The 15,941-nt window shown below is 58.0% G+C and overlaps 5 protein-coding genes across 5 annotated transcripts; 2 read left to right on the top strand and 3 right to left on the bottom strand.

Annotated features, from left to right (window-relative positions):
- Nucleotides 1-1,358: 1,358 nt before the first annotated feature.
- On the bottom strand, nt 1,359-2,249 carry LOC310887465 (uncharacterized protein). Its single transcript, XM_083813452.1, has one exon. It carries the CDS (start codon nt 2,125-2,127, stop codon nt 1,693-1,695), a length of 435 nt encoding a protein of 144 aa, XP_083669578.1. The 5' UTR covers nt 2,128-2,249; the 3' UTR covers nt 1,359-1,692.
- A 960-nt stretch (nt 2,250-3,209) lies between these two features.
- Nucleotides 3,210-3,866, top strand: LOC310887469 (uncharacterized protein). Its single transcript, XM_083813456.1, has one exon. It carries the CDS (start codon nt 3,388-3,390, stop codon nt 3,820-3,822), a length of 435 nt encoding a protein of 144 aa, XP_083669582.1. The 5' UTR covers nt 3,210-3,387; the 3' UTR covers nt 3,823-3,866.
- Nucleotides 3,867-6,318: 2,452 nt separating this feature from the next.
- Nucleotides 6,319-7,191, bottom strand: LOC310887466 (uncharacterized protein). The gene has a single exon (XM_083813453.1). It carries the CDS (start codon nt 7,085-7,087, stop codon nt 6,653-6,655), a length of 435 nt encoding a protein of 144 aa, XP_083669579.1. The 5' UTR covers nt 7,088-7,191; the 3' UTR covers nt 6,319-6,652.
- A 1,022-nt stretch (nt 7,192-8,213) lies between these two features.
- On the top strand, nt 8,214-14,409 carry LOC310887643 (uncharacterized protein). The gene is made up of 3 exons (XM_083813792.1): nt 8,214-8,777; nt 11,674-11,907; nt 13,191-14,409. The coding sequence occupies exons 1-3, from the start codon at nt 8,348-8,350 to the stop codon at nt 13,736-13,738; spliced, it is 1,212 nt and encodes a 403-aa protein (XP_083669918.1). The 5' UTR covers nt 8,214-8,347; the 3' UTR covers nt 13,739-14,409.
- LOC310887471 (uncharacterized protein) lies at nt 11,254-12,608 on the bottom strand. The gene has a single exon (XM_083813458.1). The coding sequence runs from the start codon at nt 12,042-12,044 to the stop codon at nt 11,610-11,612; it is 435 nt and encodes a 144-aa protein (XP_083669584.1). The 5' UTR covers nt 12,045-12,608; the 3' UTR covers nt 11,254-11,609.
- Nucleotides 14,410-15,941: the final 1,532 nt, after the last annotated feature.

The following is a 15,941-nucleotide window of genomic DNA, read 5'->3' as shown; positions in this document are numbered from 1 at the left end:
GCAGAAGTTTGTGTGTCTCCTCTTGTGCTTGAGGACCTCTTTTCCATTTCTGCCCATCCACACCACTCCCCAGGCTCCAGTGCTAGGACCCCCAGCCAACCACTGGGTGCTGCCTCACATAGCATCCCCTGCATGCTGGGTGAGGGCAGAGTGGTGGGAGGCAGCAGTCGTGCCTCCTCACAGCTGTTGTGGCCAGGTGTTCTGGGGGCCTGGCCGTGCAGGTCGCTTGGTGTGCTGGTGTGTGAGGAAGGGCAGCCATGGCCTGGCAGCATGTCTGCAGTATGGGGCTGTGTGGAGCACTGCTGTCCTACCCGGGCAGAGCTGTGTCCACCAGCAGCAAGCAGGCAAGCTGTGTATACAGGGAAGAGCTTCTGGCCCAGTGATGGGGAAAGGCGTGCAAGTGCTCCATGGAGATGTGGGAGGAAGAGGAGGGAAACCCGAGGGGCTGGAGGAAAGGCTGGTCGGAGGACCTCCGCCTCCTTCCTCTGTCCCGTGGCCTTCCACTTGGCTCTAACCTGGCCTATGCCCTTAGGGAGGCTGTTCTGACCATCTTATAATGGCCGTGCTGTGCAGGGCATTTGGAGGAGTTGAGGGAACGCCTGCAGGGCCCCTGAAAATGCTCCGGTGGCAGCTCCCTGGCCTCACAGCAAGAAGTGAATGGAGGTAGGAACATGCAAAAAATGGGGTCGAAAATGTGGTGCAACAGAGATTTTATTTCAGTTCCAAGGGAGCATGGAGACAGCAGAAGGGTAGCCCCTGGCCAGGGGCAGGCCCGACTCCTTGCATAAACAAGAGAAGAGGTGAGCATCAGCAATGCCACAGGAACAGGCGTATGGTGCTGGGCAGTGTCATCATGGGGCAGCAAGTCCTGAAAAAAAGCTCAAGCAGGAAGGACAAAGACAGAGATGGGCCCCATGCAGGCATGAAACCTCCAGGCTCTGAAGCCCAGGGATGCTGAAGAGGAGCCCTTCCTGGCAACATCAGGTAGGGATGTTCCATGGAAGCTCTAGAGCCCTCCTTCATCAGGGGAGAGCTTCTGGCCCAGGGATGGGGAAAGGCATGCAAGTGCTCCATGGAGATGTGGGAGGAAGAGGAGGGAAACCCGAGGGGCTGGAGGAAAGGCTGGTGGGTGGACCTCCGCCTCCTCCCTCTGTCCCGTGGCCTCCCAGCTGACTCTAACCAGGCCTTTTCCCTTGGGGAGGCTGTGGCAACCCTCTTGTAATGGCCGTGCTGCGCAGGGTTTTTGGAGGAGGTGAGGGAGTGCATACGGGGCCCCTGAGGACTCCGCGGTGGCAGCTCCCCAGCCTTACAGCAAGAAGCAAACGGAGGAAGGGTCACAGAAAAGACAGGGTCCAGAATGAGGTGCAACAGAGTTTTTATTTCAGGTCCAGGGGAGCAGGGAGATGGCAGAAAGGCAGCCCCTGACTCCTTGCAGAAGGCAGAGCGTTGGTGAGCAGCCGCAATGCCACAGGAGGCGTCCGTTGCTTGGCTGCATCGTCATGGGGCAGCAAGTCCTGTAGAGAAGCTCAAGCAGGGAGGAGAAGGACAGAGGTGGGCCCCATGCAGGCATTAGGCCTCCATGCTCTGGAGACCAGCGATGATAAAGGGGAGCCTTCCTGATGGTGTCATGTTATGACATTCCGGGGCAGCTCTGGAGCTCTCCTTCGTCAGGGGCTGGAGCCAGTGGTGGGCTTAGCAGGGCCCACAGCTGCCACTGAGGTACCTGAGGCCCCGGCGCCAGCCTCCGTATCCACAGCTCCCAAAGGCTCCATAGCCCCCATAGCCTCCAAGGCCTCCATAGCCCCCAAGGCCTCCATAACCACCAAGGCCTCCATAGCCCAAAAGGCCGCCATAGCCCCCAAGGCCTCCATAGCCCCCAAAGCCACCACGGCCTCCAAAAGTGCCGCCGAAGCCCCCTGCCACACCCGGGACTCCGGCCGAGCCGACCACGGCATGCTGCGGGAAGGAGCTGAGGATGGGCCCGGGCAAGGTGAGCACCGTGGCCGGGGGCTGGATCACCACGGTGGAGTCGGGGCACTGCCGCACGCAGGGCTCGTTGGCACTGTCAGCCACTGGGGCCGGGGCGGCCACCCCACACACAGGAGCACACAGGCTGGAGCAGGACATCTTCCACGCAGGCAAGGAGTACTGCAAAGGGCAGGCAGAATTAGGCAAGGATCTGGGGAGAGGCTGAACTGATGGAGGTAGGGAGAGAGCCCCGAGAAACCTCCAAGAGCACGACTTACCCAGGTGATCTGTTTAGAGACAAGTGGAGGAAGCAGAATAGAGGGCTGCAAAGCCCTCAGCCCTTTTATATCTGTCTCAGACAGCCTGCGGCGTTGAACAGAGTTGGAAGCCCCAGATATTCATGCAATAAAACTGAAACCCTTCATGACACACGTGGAGACGTGGAGCAATTATATCCCTCCCCACTGAGGACACTGAGGCTCAAACATGCACAGGAGAACAGGGATGTGATGGGAGGAACAAGCTGTGACACATAACGTCTTGAAAGGCCAGCTGCTACTGAAGCTGACCTCACGGCACCAATAAACCCCAATGAATTCCTAATCCCCCAGGTGGAATGGGCTTCACCCACAATGCCAACACAGCCACAGCTCTTTGCTTGGCCTTTGGGTGAATTGGAGAGCAAGGAGTAGCACATGTCCCATGGGGCAGGGAAAAGGGCAATGGTTAGGGATGCTCCTAAACTCCTACCTGAGTGCCTTGCAGTCCTTGCCTGTACAGGGTGATGGTGAATGTTTGGGAGCTTTTGCAAGTGGTTGGGATGGCTTCATCCCTTTACCCAAACTTCCACCACCTCTGTTTACCAGCCCATAAAAGGGAGGTAATGGCAGGCGTGCTGGCTGTGCACAGGGTTGCAAAGCACATCTTCCGCCAATTACCCGTGATTCTTCCACATAGAGAACGTTTGGGATTAGGGAAAAATCAGGGTTTATTGGTGTTTCAGGTCAGCTTCAGCAGTGTCTGGCCTTTGATGTAGTTGAATGGCACGGTTTGTCACTCCCATCACCTCCCTGCTCCCCAGGGCAAGTTTGAGCCACAGTGTCCCTGATGGGGAGGGATATAATTGCTCCACGTCTCCAAGTGTGTCATGATTTGTGCTGGCTTTATTGCATGAATATCTGAGGCTTCCACCACCGCCCCCTGCCTGATGTTGCAGGCTGTCTGGGACAGGTATAAAAGGGCTGAGGGCTTCGCAGCCCTCTATCCTGCTTCCTCCACTTGTCTCTAAACAGATCACCTGGTAAGTCGTGCTCTTGGAGGCTTCTCGCGGCTCTCTCCCTGCCTCCATCAGTACAGCCTCTCCCCAGATCCTTGCCTAACTCTGCCTGCACTTTGCAGTACTCCTTGCCCGCGTGGAAGATGTCCTGCTCCAGCCTGTGTGCCCCTGTGTGTGGGGTGGCCGCCCCGGCCCCAGTGGCTGACAGTGCCAACGAGCCCTGCGTGCGGCAGTGCCCCGACTCCACCGTGGTGATCCAGCCCCCGGCCACGGTGCTCACCTTGCCCGGGCCCATCCTCAGCTCCTTCCCGCAGCATGCCGTGGTCGGCTCGGCCGGAGTCCCGGGTGTGGCAGGGGGCTTCGGCGGCACTTTTGGAGGCCGTGGTGGCTTTGGGGGCTATGGAGGCCTTGGGGGCTATGGCGGCCTTTTGGGCTATGGAGGCCTTGGTGGTTATGGAGGCCTTGGGGGCTATGGAGGCCTTGGAGGCTATGGGGGCTATGGAGCCTTTGGGAGCTGCGGATATGGCGGCTGGCGTCGGGGCCTCAGGTACCTCAGTGGCAACTGCGGGCCCTGCTAAGCCCACCTCTGGCTCCAACCTCTGACAAAGGAGAGCTCCAGAGCTGCCCTGGTATGTCCCGCCATGACACCATCAGGAAGGGCACCCCTTCATCATCACTGGCCTCCAGAGCTTGGGGGCCCTATGCCTTCATGGGGCGCAACTCTGACTTTTACCTGCCCCGCTAGAGATTGTCTTTAGGACTTGCTGCCCCGTGATACGCAACCCAGCACCTTCCTCCTGTTCCTGTGGCGTCATTTCTGGTTCCATTCTCTGTGCTTTTTCCAAGGAGTTGGTGGATGCTCCTGGACAGGGGCTGCCTTTCTGCCATCTTCCTGCTCCCCTGGACTTGCAATAAAAGCTCTATTGCACCACATTCTCGACCCATGGTATTTCTTCATCCTTCTTCTTCCAGACTTCCCCCAAACCTCAGAGCCGGGGCAGTTGGGCCGCTGGCTGCACTCCTGGCTTTGCTAATGGGGCCTTTGGGCCGCTGGGGCAGGGCATTACGACTGAAGATCAGAGTCCCCAGTGGGTCTTGTAGAGGACAGCCCCCTGAACCTCCTCCCTTCTCTCAGCGGGAAGAATGGCAATGTTCTCAATGTTTTCAATCTCAATGTTCTTTGAGAACACGACAGAGAAACAGACGTCTTGCACAGCCACCACAGCATGTTTGACCTCTTTATATTGCCTTTTCTATGGTCACCCGTGGAGGTCTGGGGAGACAGGGAGACGGCCACTGCATGGTCAGGGCTCCTGCCACCTGCTGACTGTGCTCATGTGCCCAGCTGCAACTGGTGGCACTGGGAAGGGGTGAAGGAGACACAGCCAAGTCTGCCCAAGGTTCCCCTCACATCATGTACACATTGCAGCCATCCAGAGCCAGGGGGCACAAAGGCCTTGAGTAGGAGGTGGGTGTCTGTACCCTCCTCATGTCCCTTCCTTTCCCAAACATCTCGTGATTGTGTGATCCTGGCTCTGCACAGTGGTCTTTCTTGGAGACGGTTCCTGCCAGGGAAATCAAGAAGAGCAGTGGGGCAGCACATTGGTCGCTGCTGGGGGCTCAAGAAAACATGCATCACCCGTAATTGTCAAGACAGGGGAAGGGGAAAACAGCAGCAAACTGTCCGAGCAGCCACAGCTTTCCTCCACCACCTGCGCAGAAGTTTGTGTGTCTCCTCTTGTGCTTGAGGACCTCTTTTCCATTTCTGCCCATCCACACCACTCCCCAGGCTCCAGTGCTAGGACCCCCAGCCAACCACTGGGTGCTGCCTCACATAGCATCCCCTGCATGCTGGGTGAGGGCAGAGTGGTGGGAGGCAGCAGTCGTGCCTCCTCACAGCTGTTGTGGCCAGGTGTTCTGGGGGCCTGGCCGTGCAGGTCGCTTGGTGTGCTGGTGTGTGAGGAAGGGCAGCCATGGCCTGGCAGCATGTCTGCAGTATGGGGCTGTGTGGAGCACTGCTGTCCTACCCGGGCAGAGCTGTGTCCACCAGCAGCAAGCAGGCAAGCTGTGTATACAGGGAAGAGCTTCTGGCCCAGTGATGGGGAAAGGCGTGCAAGTGCTCCATGGAGATGTGGGAGGAAGAGGAGGGAAACCCGAGGGGCTGGAGGAAAGGCTGGTCGGAGGACCTCCGCCTCCTTCCTCTGTCCCGTGGCCTTCCACTTGGCTCTAACCAGGCCTATGCCCTTAGGGAGGCTGTTCTGACCATCTTATAATGGCCGTGCTGTGCAGGGCATTTGGAGGAGTTGAGGGAACGCCTGCAGGGCCCCTGAAAATGCTCCAGTGGCAGCTCCCTGGCCTCACAGCAAGAAGTGAATGGAGGTAGGAACATGCAAAAAATGGGGTCGAAAATGTGGTGCAACAGAGATTTTATTTCAGTTCCAAGGGAGCATGGAGACAGCAGAAGGGTAGCCCCTGGCCAGGGGCAGGCCCGACTCCTTGCATAAACAAGAGAAGAGGTGAGCATCAGCAATGCCACAGGAACAGGCGTATGGTGCTGGGCAGTGTCATCATGGGGCAGCAAGTCCTGAAAAAAAGCTCAAGCAGGAAGGACAAAGACAGAGATGGGCCCCATGCAGGCATGAAACCTCCAGGCTCTGAAGCCCAGGGATGCTGAAGAGGAGCCCTTCCTGGCAACATCAGGTAGGGATGTTCCATGGAAGCTCTAGAGCCCTCCTTCATCAGGGGAGAGCTTCTGGCCCAGGGATGGGGAAAGGCATGCAAGTGCTCCATGGAGATGTGGGAGGAAGAGGAGGGAAACCCGAGGGGCTGGAGGAAAGGCTGGTGGGTGGACCTCCGCCTCCTCCCTCTGTCCCGTGGCCTCCCAGCTGACTCTAACCAGGCCTTTTCCCTTGGGGAGGCTGTGGCAACCCTCTTGTAATGGCCGTGCTGCGCAGGGTTTTTGGAGGAGGTGAGGGAGTGCATACGGGGCCCCTGAGGACTCCGCGGTGGCAGCTCCCCAGCCTTACAGCAAGAAGCAAACGGAGGAAGGGTCACAGAAAAGACAGGGTCCAGAATGAGGTGCAACAGAGTTTTTATTTCAGGTCCAGGGGAGCAGGGAGATGGCAGAAAGGCAGCCCCTGACTCCTTGCAGAAGGCAGAGCGTTGGTGAGCAGCCGCAATGCCACAGGAGGCGTCCGTTGCTTGGCTGCATCGTCATGGGGCAGCAAGTCCTGTAGAGAAGCTCAAGCAGGGAGGAGAAGGACAGAGGTGGGCCCCATGCAGGCATTAGGCCTCCATGCTCTGGAGACCAGCGATGATAAAGGGGAGCCTTCCTGATGGTGTCATGTTATGACATTCCGGGGCAGCTCTGGAGCTCTCCTTCGTCAGGGGCTGGAGCCAGTGGTGGGCTTAGCAGGGCCCACAGCTGCCACTGAGGTACCTGAGGCCCCGGCGCCAGCCTCCGTATCCACAGCTCCCAAAGGCTCCATAGCCCCCATAGCCTCCAAGGCCTCCATAGCCCCCAAGGCCTCCATAACCACCAAGGCCTCCATAGCCCAAAAGGCCGCCATAGCCCCCAAGGCCTCCATAGCCCCCAAAGCCACCACGGCCTCCAAAAGTGCCGCCGAAGCCCCCTGCAACACCCGGGACTCCGGCCGAGCCGACCACGGCATGCTGCGGGAAGGAGCTGAGGATGGGCCCGGGCAAGGTGAGCACCGTGGCCGGGGGCTGGATCACCACGGTGGAGTCGGGGCACTGCCGCACGCAGGGCTCGTTGGCACTGTCAGCCACTGGGGCCGGGGCGGCCACCCCACACACAGGAGCACACAGGCTGGAGCAAGACATCTTCCACGCAGGCAAGGAGTACTGCAAAGGGCAGGCAGAATTAGGCAAGGATCTGGGGAGAGGCTGAACTGATGGAGGTAGGGAGAGAGCCCCGAGAAACCTCCAAGAGCACGACTTACCCAGGTGATCTGTTTAGAGACAAGTGGAGGAAGCAGAATAGAGGGCTGCGAAGCCCTCAGCCCTTTTATATCTGTCTCAGACAGCCTGCGGCGTTGAACAGAGTTGGAAGCCCCAGATATTCATGCAATAAAACTGAAACCCTTCATGACACACGTGGAGACGTGGAGCAATTATATCCCTCCCCACTGAGGACACTGAGGCTCAAACATGCACAGGAGAACAGGGATGTGATGGGAGGAACAAGCTGTGACACATAACGTCTTGAAAGGCCAGCTGCTACTGAAGCTGACCTCACGGCACCAATAAACCCCAATGAATTCCTAATCCCCCAGGTGGAATGGGCTTCACCCACAATGCCAACACAGCCACAGCTCTTTGCTTGGCCTTTGGGTGAATTGGAGAGCAAGGAGTAGCACATGTCCCATGGGGCAGGGAAAAGGGCAATGGTTAGGGATGCTCCTAAACTCCTACCTGAGTGCCTTGCAGTCCTTGCCTGTACAGGGTGATGGTGAATGTTTGGGAGCTTTTGCAAGTGGTTGGGATGGCTTCATCCCTTTACCCAAACTTCCACCACCTCTGTTTACCAGCCCATAAAAGGGAGGTAATGGCAGGCGTGCTGGCTGTGCACAGGGTTGCAAAGCACATCTTCCGCCAATTACCCGTGATTCTTCCACATAGAGAACGTTTGGGATTAGGGAAAAATCAGGGTTTATTGGTGTTTCAGGTCAGCTTCAGCAGTGTCTGGCCTTTGATATAGTTGAATGGCACGGTTTGTCACTCCCATCACCTCCCTGCTCCCCAGGGCAAGTTTGAGCCACAGTGTCCCTGATGGGGAGGGATATAATTGCTCCACGTCTCCAAGTGTGTCATGATTTGTGCTGGCTTTATTGCATGAATATCTGAGGCTTCCACCACCGCCCCCTGCCTGATGTTGCAGGCTGTCTGGGACAGGTATAAAACGGCTGAGGGCTTCGCAGCCCTCTATCCTGCTTCCTCCACTTGTCTCTAAACAGATCACCTGGTAAGTCGTGCTCTTGGAGGCTTCTCGCGGCTCTCTCCCTGCCTCCATCAGTACAGCCTCTCCCCAGATCCTTGCCTAACTCTGCCTGCACTTTGCAGTACTCCTTGCCCGCGTGGAAGATGTCCTGCTCCAGCCTGTGTGCCCCTGTGTGTGGGGTGGCCGCCCCGGCCCCAGTGGCTGACAGTGCCAACGAGCCCTGCGTGCGGCAGTGCCCCGACTCCACCGTGGTGATCCAGCCCCCGGCCACGGTGCTCACCTTGCCCGGGCCCATCCTCAGCTCCTTCCCGCAGCATGCCGTGGTCGGCTCGGCCGGAGTCCCGGGTGTGGCAGGGGGCTTCGGCGGCACTTTTGGAGGCCGTGGTGGCTTTGGGGGCTATGGAGGCCTTGGGGGCTATGGCGGCCTTTTGGGCTATGGAGGCCTTGGTGGTTATGGAGGCCTTGGGGGCTATGGAGGCCTTGGAGGCTATGGGGGCTATGGAGCCTTTGGGAGCTGCGGATATGGCGGCTGGCGTCGGGGCCTCAGGTACCTCAGTGGCAACTGCGGGCCCTGCTAAGCCCACCTCTGGCTCCAACCTCTGACAAAGGAGAGCTCCAGAGCTGCCCTGGTATGTCCCGCCATGACACCAGCAGGAAGGGCACCCCTTCATCATCACTGGCCTCCAGAGCTTGGGGGCCCTATGCCTTCATGGGGCGCAACTCTGACTTTTACCTGCCCCGCTAGAGATTGTCTTTAGGACTTGCTGCCCCGTGATACGCAACCCAGCACCTTCCTCCTGTTCCTGTGGCGTCATTTCTGGTTCCATTCTCTGTGCTTTTTCCAAGGAGTTGGTGGATGCTCCTGGACAGGGGCTGCCTTTCTGCCATCTTCCTGCTCCCCTGGACTTGCAATAAAAGCTCTATTGCACCACATTCTCGACCCATGGTATTTCTTCATCCTTCTTCTTCCAGACTTCCCCCAAACCTCAGAGCCGGGGCAGTTGGGCCGCTGGTTGCACTCCTGGCTTTGCTAATGGGGCCTTTGGGCCGCTGGGGCAGGGCATTACGACTGAAGATCAGAGTCCCCAGTGGGTCTTGTAGAGGACAGCCCCCTGAACCTCCTCCCTTCTCTCAGCGGGAAGAATGGCAATGTTCTCAATGTTTTCAATCTCAATGTTCTTTGAGAACACGACAGAGAAACAGACGTCTTGCACAGCCACCACAGCATGTTTGACCTCTTTATATTGCCTTTTCTATGGTCACCCGTGGAGGTCTGGGGAGACAGGGAGACGGCCACTGCATGGTCAGGGCTCCTGCCACCTGCTGACTGTGCTCATGTGCCCAGCTGCAACTGGTGGCACTGGGAAGGGGTGAAGGAAACACAGCCAAGTCTGCCCAAGGTTCCCCTCACATCATGTACCCATTGCAGCCATCCAGAGCCAGGGGGCACAAAGGCCTTGAGTAGGAGGTGGTTGTCTGTACCCTCCTCATGTCCCTTCCTTTCCCAAACATCTCGTGATTGTGTGATCCTGGCTCTGCACAGTGGTCTTTCTTGGAGACGGTTCCTGCTAGGGAAATCAAGAAGAGCAGTCGGGCAGCACATTGGTCGCTGCTGGGGGCTCAAGAAAACATGCATCACCCGTAATTGTCAAGACAGGGGAAGGGGAAAACAGCAGCAAACTGTCCGAGCAGCCACAGCTTTCCTCCACCACCTGCGCAGAAGTTTGTGTGTCTCCTCTTGTGCTTGAGGACCTCTTTTCCATTTCTGCCCATCCACACCACTCCCCAGGCTCCAGTGCTAGGACCCCCAGCCAACCACTGGGTGCTGCCTCACATAGCATCCCCTGCATGCTGGGTGAGGGCAGAGTGGTGGGAGGCAGCAGTCGTGCCTCCTCACAGCTGTTGTGGCCAGGTGTTCTGGGGGCCTGGCCGTGCAGGTCGCTTGGTGTGCTGGTGTGTGAGGAAGGGCAGCCATGGCCTGGCAGCATGTCTGCAGTATGGGGCTGTGTGGAGCACTGCTGTCCTACCCGGGCAGAGCTGTGTCCACCAGCTACAAGCAGGCAAGCTGTGTATACAGGGAAGAGCTTCTGGCCCAGTGGTGGGGAAAGGCGTGCAAGTGCTCCATGGAGATGTGGGAGGAAGAGGAGGGAAACCCGAGGGGCTGGAGGAAAGGCTGGTCGGAGGACGTCCGCCTCCTTTCTCTGTCCCGTGGCCTTCCACTTGGCTCTAACCAGGCCTATGCCCTTAGGGAGGCTGTGCTGACCGTCTTATAATGGCCGTGCTGTGCAGGGCATTTGGAGGAGTTGAGGGAACGCCTGCAGGGCCCCTGAAAATGCTCCGGTGGCAGCTCCCTGGCCTCACAGCAAGAAGTGAATGGAGGTAGGAACATGCAAAAAATGGGGTCGAAAATGTGGTGCAACAGAGATTTTATTTCAGTTCCAAGGGAGCATGGAGACAGCAGAAGGGTAGCCCCTGGCCAGGGGCAGGCCCGACTCCTTGCATAAACAAGAGAAGAGGTGAGCATCAGCAATGCCACAGGAACAGGCGTATGGTGCTGGGCAGTGTCATCATGGGGCAGCAAGTCCTGAAAAAAAGCTCAAGCAGGAAGGACAAAGACAGAGATGGGCCCCATGCAGGCATGAAACCTCCAGGCTCTGAAGCCCAGGGATGCTGAAGAGGAGCCCTTCCTGGCAACATCAGGTAGGGATGTTCCATGGAAGCTCTAGAGCCCTCCTTCATCAGGGGAGAGCTTCTGGCCCAGGGATGGGGAAAGGCATGCAAGTGCTCCATGGAGATGTGGGAGGAAGAGGAGGGAAACCCGAGGGGCTGGAGGAAAGGCTGGTGGGTGGACCTGCGCCTCCTTCCTCTGTCCCGTGGCCTCCCAGCTGACTCTAACCAGGCCTTTGCCCTTGGGGAGGCTGTGGCAACCCTCTTGTAATGGCCGTGCTGCGCAGGGCTTTTGGAGGAGGTGAGGGAGTGCATACGGGGCCCCTGAGGACTCCGCGGTGGCAGCTCCCTAGCCTTACAGCAAGAAGCAAACGGAGGAAGGGTCACAGAAAAGACAGGGTCCAGAATGAGGTGCAACAGAGCTTTTATTTCAGGTCCAGGGGAGCAGGGAGATGGCAGAAAGGCAGCCCCTGACTCCTTGCAGAAGGCAGAGCGTTGGTGAGCAGCCGCAATGCCACAGGAGGCGTCCGTTGCTTGGCTGCATCGTCATGGGGCAGCAAGTCCTGTAGAGAAGCTCAAGCAGGGAGGAGGACAGAGGTGGGCCCCATGCAGGCATTAGGCCTCCATGCTCTGGAGACCAGCAATGATAAAGGGGAGCCTTCCTGATGGTGTCATGTTATGACATTCCGGGGCAGCTCTGGAGCTCTCCTTCGTCAGGGGCTGGAGCCAGTGGTGGGCTTAGCAGGGCCCACAGCTGCCACTGAGGTACCTGAGGCCCCGGCGCCAGCCTCCGTATCCACAGCTCCCAAAGGCTCCATAGCCCCCATAGCCTCCAAGGCCTCCATAGCCACCAAGGACTCCATAACCACCAAGGCCTCCATAGCCCAAAAGGCCGCCATAGCCCCCAAGGCCTCCATAGCCCCCAAAGCCACCACGGCCTCCAAAAGTGCCGCCGAAGCCCCCTGCCACACCCGGGACTCCGGCCGAGCCGACCACGGCATGCTGCGGGAAGGAGCTGAGGATGGGCCCGGGCAAGGTGAGCACCGTGGCCGGGGGCTGGATCACCACGGTGGAGTCGGGGCACTGCCGCACGCAGGGCTCGTTGGCACTGTCAGCCACTGGGGCTGGGGCGGCCACCCCACACACAGGGGCACACAGGCTGGAGCAGGACATCTTCCACGCAGGCAAGGAGTACTGCAAAGGGCAGGCAGAATTAGGCAAGGATCTGGGGAGAGGCTGAACTGATGGAGGTAGGGAGAGAGCCCCGAGAAACCTCCAAGAGCACGACTTACCCAGGTGACCTGTTTAGAGACAAGTGGAGGAAGCAGAATAGAGGGCTGCAAAGCCCTCAGCCCTTTTATATCTGTCTCAGACAGCCTGCGGCGTTGAACAGAGTTGGAAGCCCCAGATATTCATGCAATAAAACTGAAACCCTTCATGACACACGTGGAGACGTGGAGCAATTATATCCCTCCCCATTGAGGACACTGAGGCTCAAACATGCACAGGAGAACAGGGATGTGATGGGAGGAACAAGCTGTGACACATAACGTCTTGAAAGGCCAGCTGCTACTGAAGCTGACCTCACGGCACCAATAAACCCCAATGAATTCCTAATCCCCCAGGTGGAATGGGCTTCACCCACAATGCCAACACAGCCACAGCTCTTTGCTTGGCCTTCAGGTGAATTGGAGAGCAAGGAGTAGCACATGTCCCATGGGGCAGGGAAAAGGGCAATGGTTAGGGATGCTCCTAAACTCCCACCTGAGTGCCTTGCAGTCCTTGCCTGTACAGGGTGATGGTGAATGTTTGGGAGCTTTTGCAAGTGGTTGGGATGGCTTCATCCCTTTACCCAAACTTCCACCACCTCTGTTTACCAGCCCATAAAAGGGAGGTAATGGCAGGCGTGCTGGCTGTGCACAGGGTTGCAAAGCACATCTTCCACCAATTGCCTGTGACTCTTCCACATAGAGAACGTTTGGGATTAGGGAAAAATCAGGGTTTATTGGTGTTTCAGGTCAGCTTCAGCAGTGTCTGGCCTTTGATGTAGTTGAATGGCATGGTTTGTCACTCCCATCACCTCCCTGCTCCCCAGGGCAAGTTTGAGCCACAGTGTCCCTGATGGGGAGGGATATAATTGCTCCACGTCTCCAAGTGTGTCATGATTTGTGCTGGCTTTATTGCATGAATATCTGAGGCTTCCACCACCGCCCCCTGCCTGATGTTACAGGCTGTCTGGGACAGGTATAAAAGGGCTGAGGGCTTCGCAGCCCTCTATCCTGCTTCCTCCACTTGTCTCTAAACAGATCACCTGGTAAGTCGTGCTCTTGGAGGCTTCTCGCGGCTCTCTCCCTGCCTCCGTCAGTACAGCCTCCCCCAGATCCTTGCCTAACTCTGCCTGCACTTTGCAGTACTCCTTGCCTGCGTGGAAGATGTCCTGCTCCAGCCTGTGTGCTCCTGTGTGCGGGGTGGCTGCCCCGGCCCCAGTGGCTGACAGCTTCAACGAGCCCTGCGTGCAGCAGTGCCCTGACTCCACCGTGGTGATCCAGCCCCCGGCCACGGTGCTCACCTTGCCCGGGCCCATCCTCAGCTCCTTCCCGCAGCATGCCGTGGTCGGCTCGGCAGGAGTCCCGGGTGTGGCAGGGGGCTTCGGCGGCACTTTTGGAGGCCGTGGTGGCTTTGGGGGCTATGGAGGCCTTGGGGGCTATGGCGGCCTTTTGGGCTATGGAGGCCTTGGGGGTTACGGAGGCCTTGGTGGCTATGGAGGCCTTGGAGGCTATGGGGGCTATGGAGCATTTGGCAGCTGCGGATATGGCGGCTGGCGTCGGGGCCACAGGTACCTCAGTGGCAACTGCGGGCCCTGCTAAGCCCACCTCTGGCTCCAACCTCTGACAAAGGAGAGCTCCTGAGCTGCCCTGGTATGTCCCGCCATGACACCAGCAGGAAGGGCACCCCTTCATCATCACTGGCCTCCAGAGCTTGGGGGCCTCGTGCCTGCATGGGGCGCAACTCTGACTTTTACCTGCCCCGCTTGAGATTCTCTTCAGGACTTGCTGCCCAGTGATACGCAACCCAGCACCTTCCTCCTGTTCCTGTGGTGTCATTTCTGGTTCCATCCTCTGTGCTTTTCCCAAGGAGTTGGTGGATGCTCCTGGACAGGGGCTGCCTTTCTGCCATCTTCCTGCTCCCCTGGACTTGCAATAAAAGCTCTATTGCACCACATTCTCGACCCATGGTATTTCTTCATCCTTCTTCTTCCAGACTTCCCCCAAACCTCAGAGCCGGGGCAGTTGGGCCGCTGGCTGCACTCCTGGCTTTGCTAATGGGGCCTTTGGGCCGCTGGGGCAGGGCATTACGACTGAAGATCAGAGTCCCCAGTGGGTCTTGTAGAGGACAGCCCCCTGAACCTCCTCCCTTCTCTCAGCGGGAAGAATGGCAATGTTCTCAATGTTTTCAATCTCAATGTTCTTTGAGAACACGACAGAGAAACAGACGTCTTGCACAGCCACCACAGCATGTTTGACCTCTTTATATTGCCTTTTCTATGGTCACCCGTGGAGGTCTGGGGAGACAGAGAGACGGCCACTGCATGGTCAGGGCTCCTGCCACCTGCTGACTGTGCTCATGTGCCCAGCTGCAACTGGTGGCACTGGGAAGGGGTGAAGGAGACACAGCCAAGTCTGCCCAAGGTTCCCCTCACATCATGTACCCATTGCAGCCATCCAGAGCCAGGGGGCACAAAGGCCTTGAGTAGGAGGTGGGTGTCTGTACCCTCCTCATGTCCCTTCCTTTCCCAAACATCTCGTGATTGTGTGATCCTGGCTCTGCACAGTGGTCTTTCTTGGAGACGGTTCCTGCTAGGGAAATCAAGAAGAGCAGTGGGGCAGCACATTGGTCGCTGCTGGGGGCTCAAGAAAACATGCATCACCCGTAATTGTCAAGACAGGGGAAGGGGAAAACAGCAGCAAACTGTCCGAGCAGCCACAGCTTTCCTCCACCACCTGCGCAGAAGTTTGTGTGTCTCCTCTTGTGCTTGAGGACCTCTTTTCCATTTCTGCCCATCCACACCACTCCCCAGGCTCCAGTGCTAGGACCCCCAGCCAACCACTGGGTGCTGCCTCACATAGCATCCCCTGCATGCTGGGTGAGGGCAGAGTGGTGGGAGGCAGCAGTCGTGCCTCCTCACAGCTGTTGTGGCCAGGTGTTCTGGGGGCCTGGCCGTGCAGGTCGCTTGGTGTGCTGGTGTGTGAGGAAGGGCAGCCATGGCCTGGCAGCATGTCTGCAGTATGGGGCTGTGTGGAGCACTGCTGTCCTACCCGGGCAGAGCTGTGTCCACCAGCTACAAGCAGGCAAGCTGTGTATACAGGGAAGAGCTTCTGGCCCAGTGGTGGGGAAAGGCGTGCAAGTGCTCCATGGAGATGTGGGAGGAAGAGGAGGGAAACCCGAGGGGCTGGAGGAAAGGCTGGTCGGAGGACCTCCGCCTCCTTCCTCTGTCCCGTGGCCTTCCACTTGGCTCTAACCAGGCCTATGCCCTTAGGGAGGCTGTTCTGACCATCTTATAATGGCCGTGCTGTGCAGGGCATTTGGAGGAGTTGAGGGAACGCCTGCAGGGCCCCTGAAAATGCTCCGGTGGCAGCTCCCTGGCCTCACAGCAAGAAGTGAATGGAGGTAGGAACATGCAAAAAGTGGGGTCGAAAATGTGGTGCAACAGAGATTTTATTTCAGTTCCAAGGGAGCATGGAGACAGCAGAAGGGTAGCCCCTGGCCAGGGGCAGGCCCGACTCCTTGCATAAACAAGAGAAGAGGTGAGCATCAGCAATGCCACAGGAACAGGCGTATGGTGCTGGGCAGTGTCATCATGGGGCAGCAAGTCCTGAAAAAAAGCTCAAGCAGGAAGGACAAAGACAGAGATGGGCCCCATGCAGGCATGAAACCTCCAGGCTCTGAAGCCCAGGGATGCTGAAGAGGAGCCCTTCCTGGCAACATCAGGTAGGGATGTTCCATGGAAGCTCTAGAGCCCTCCTTCATCAGGGGAGAGCTTCTGGCCCAGGGATGGGGAAAGGCATGCAA

Source organism: Anser anser (assembly GCF_964211835.1).
Source record: "Anser anser genome assembly, chromosome: 28".
Lineage (NCBI taxonomy): Eukaryota > Metazoa > Chordata > Aves > Anseriformes > Anatidae > Anser > Anser anser.
This window is presented reverse-complemented; position numbering and strand designations above follow the sequence as displayed.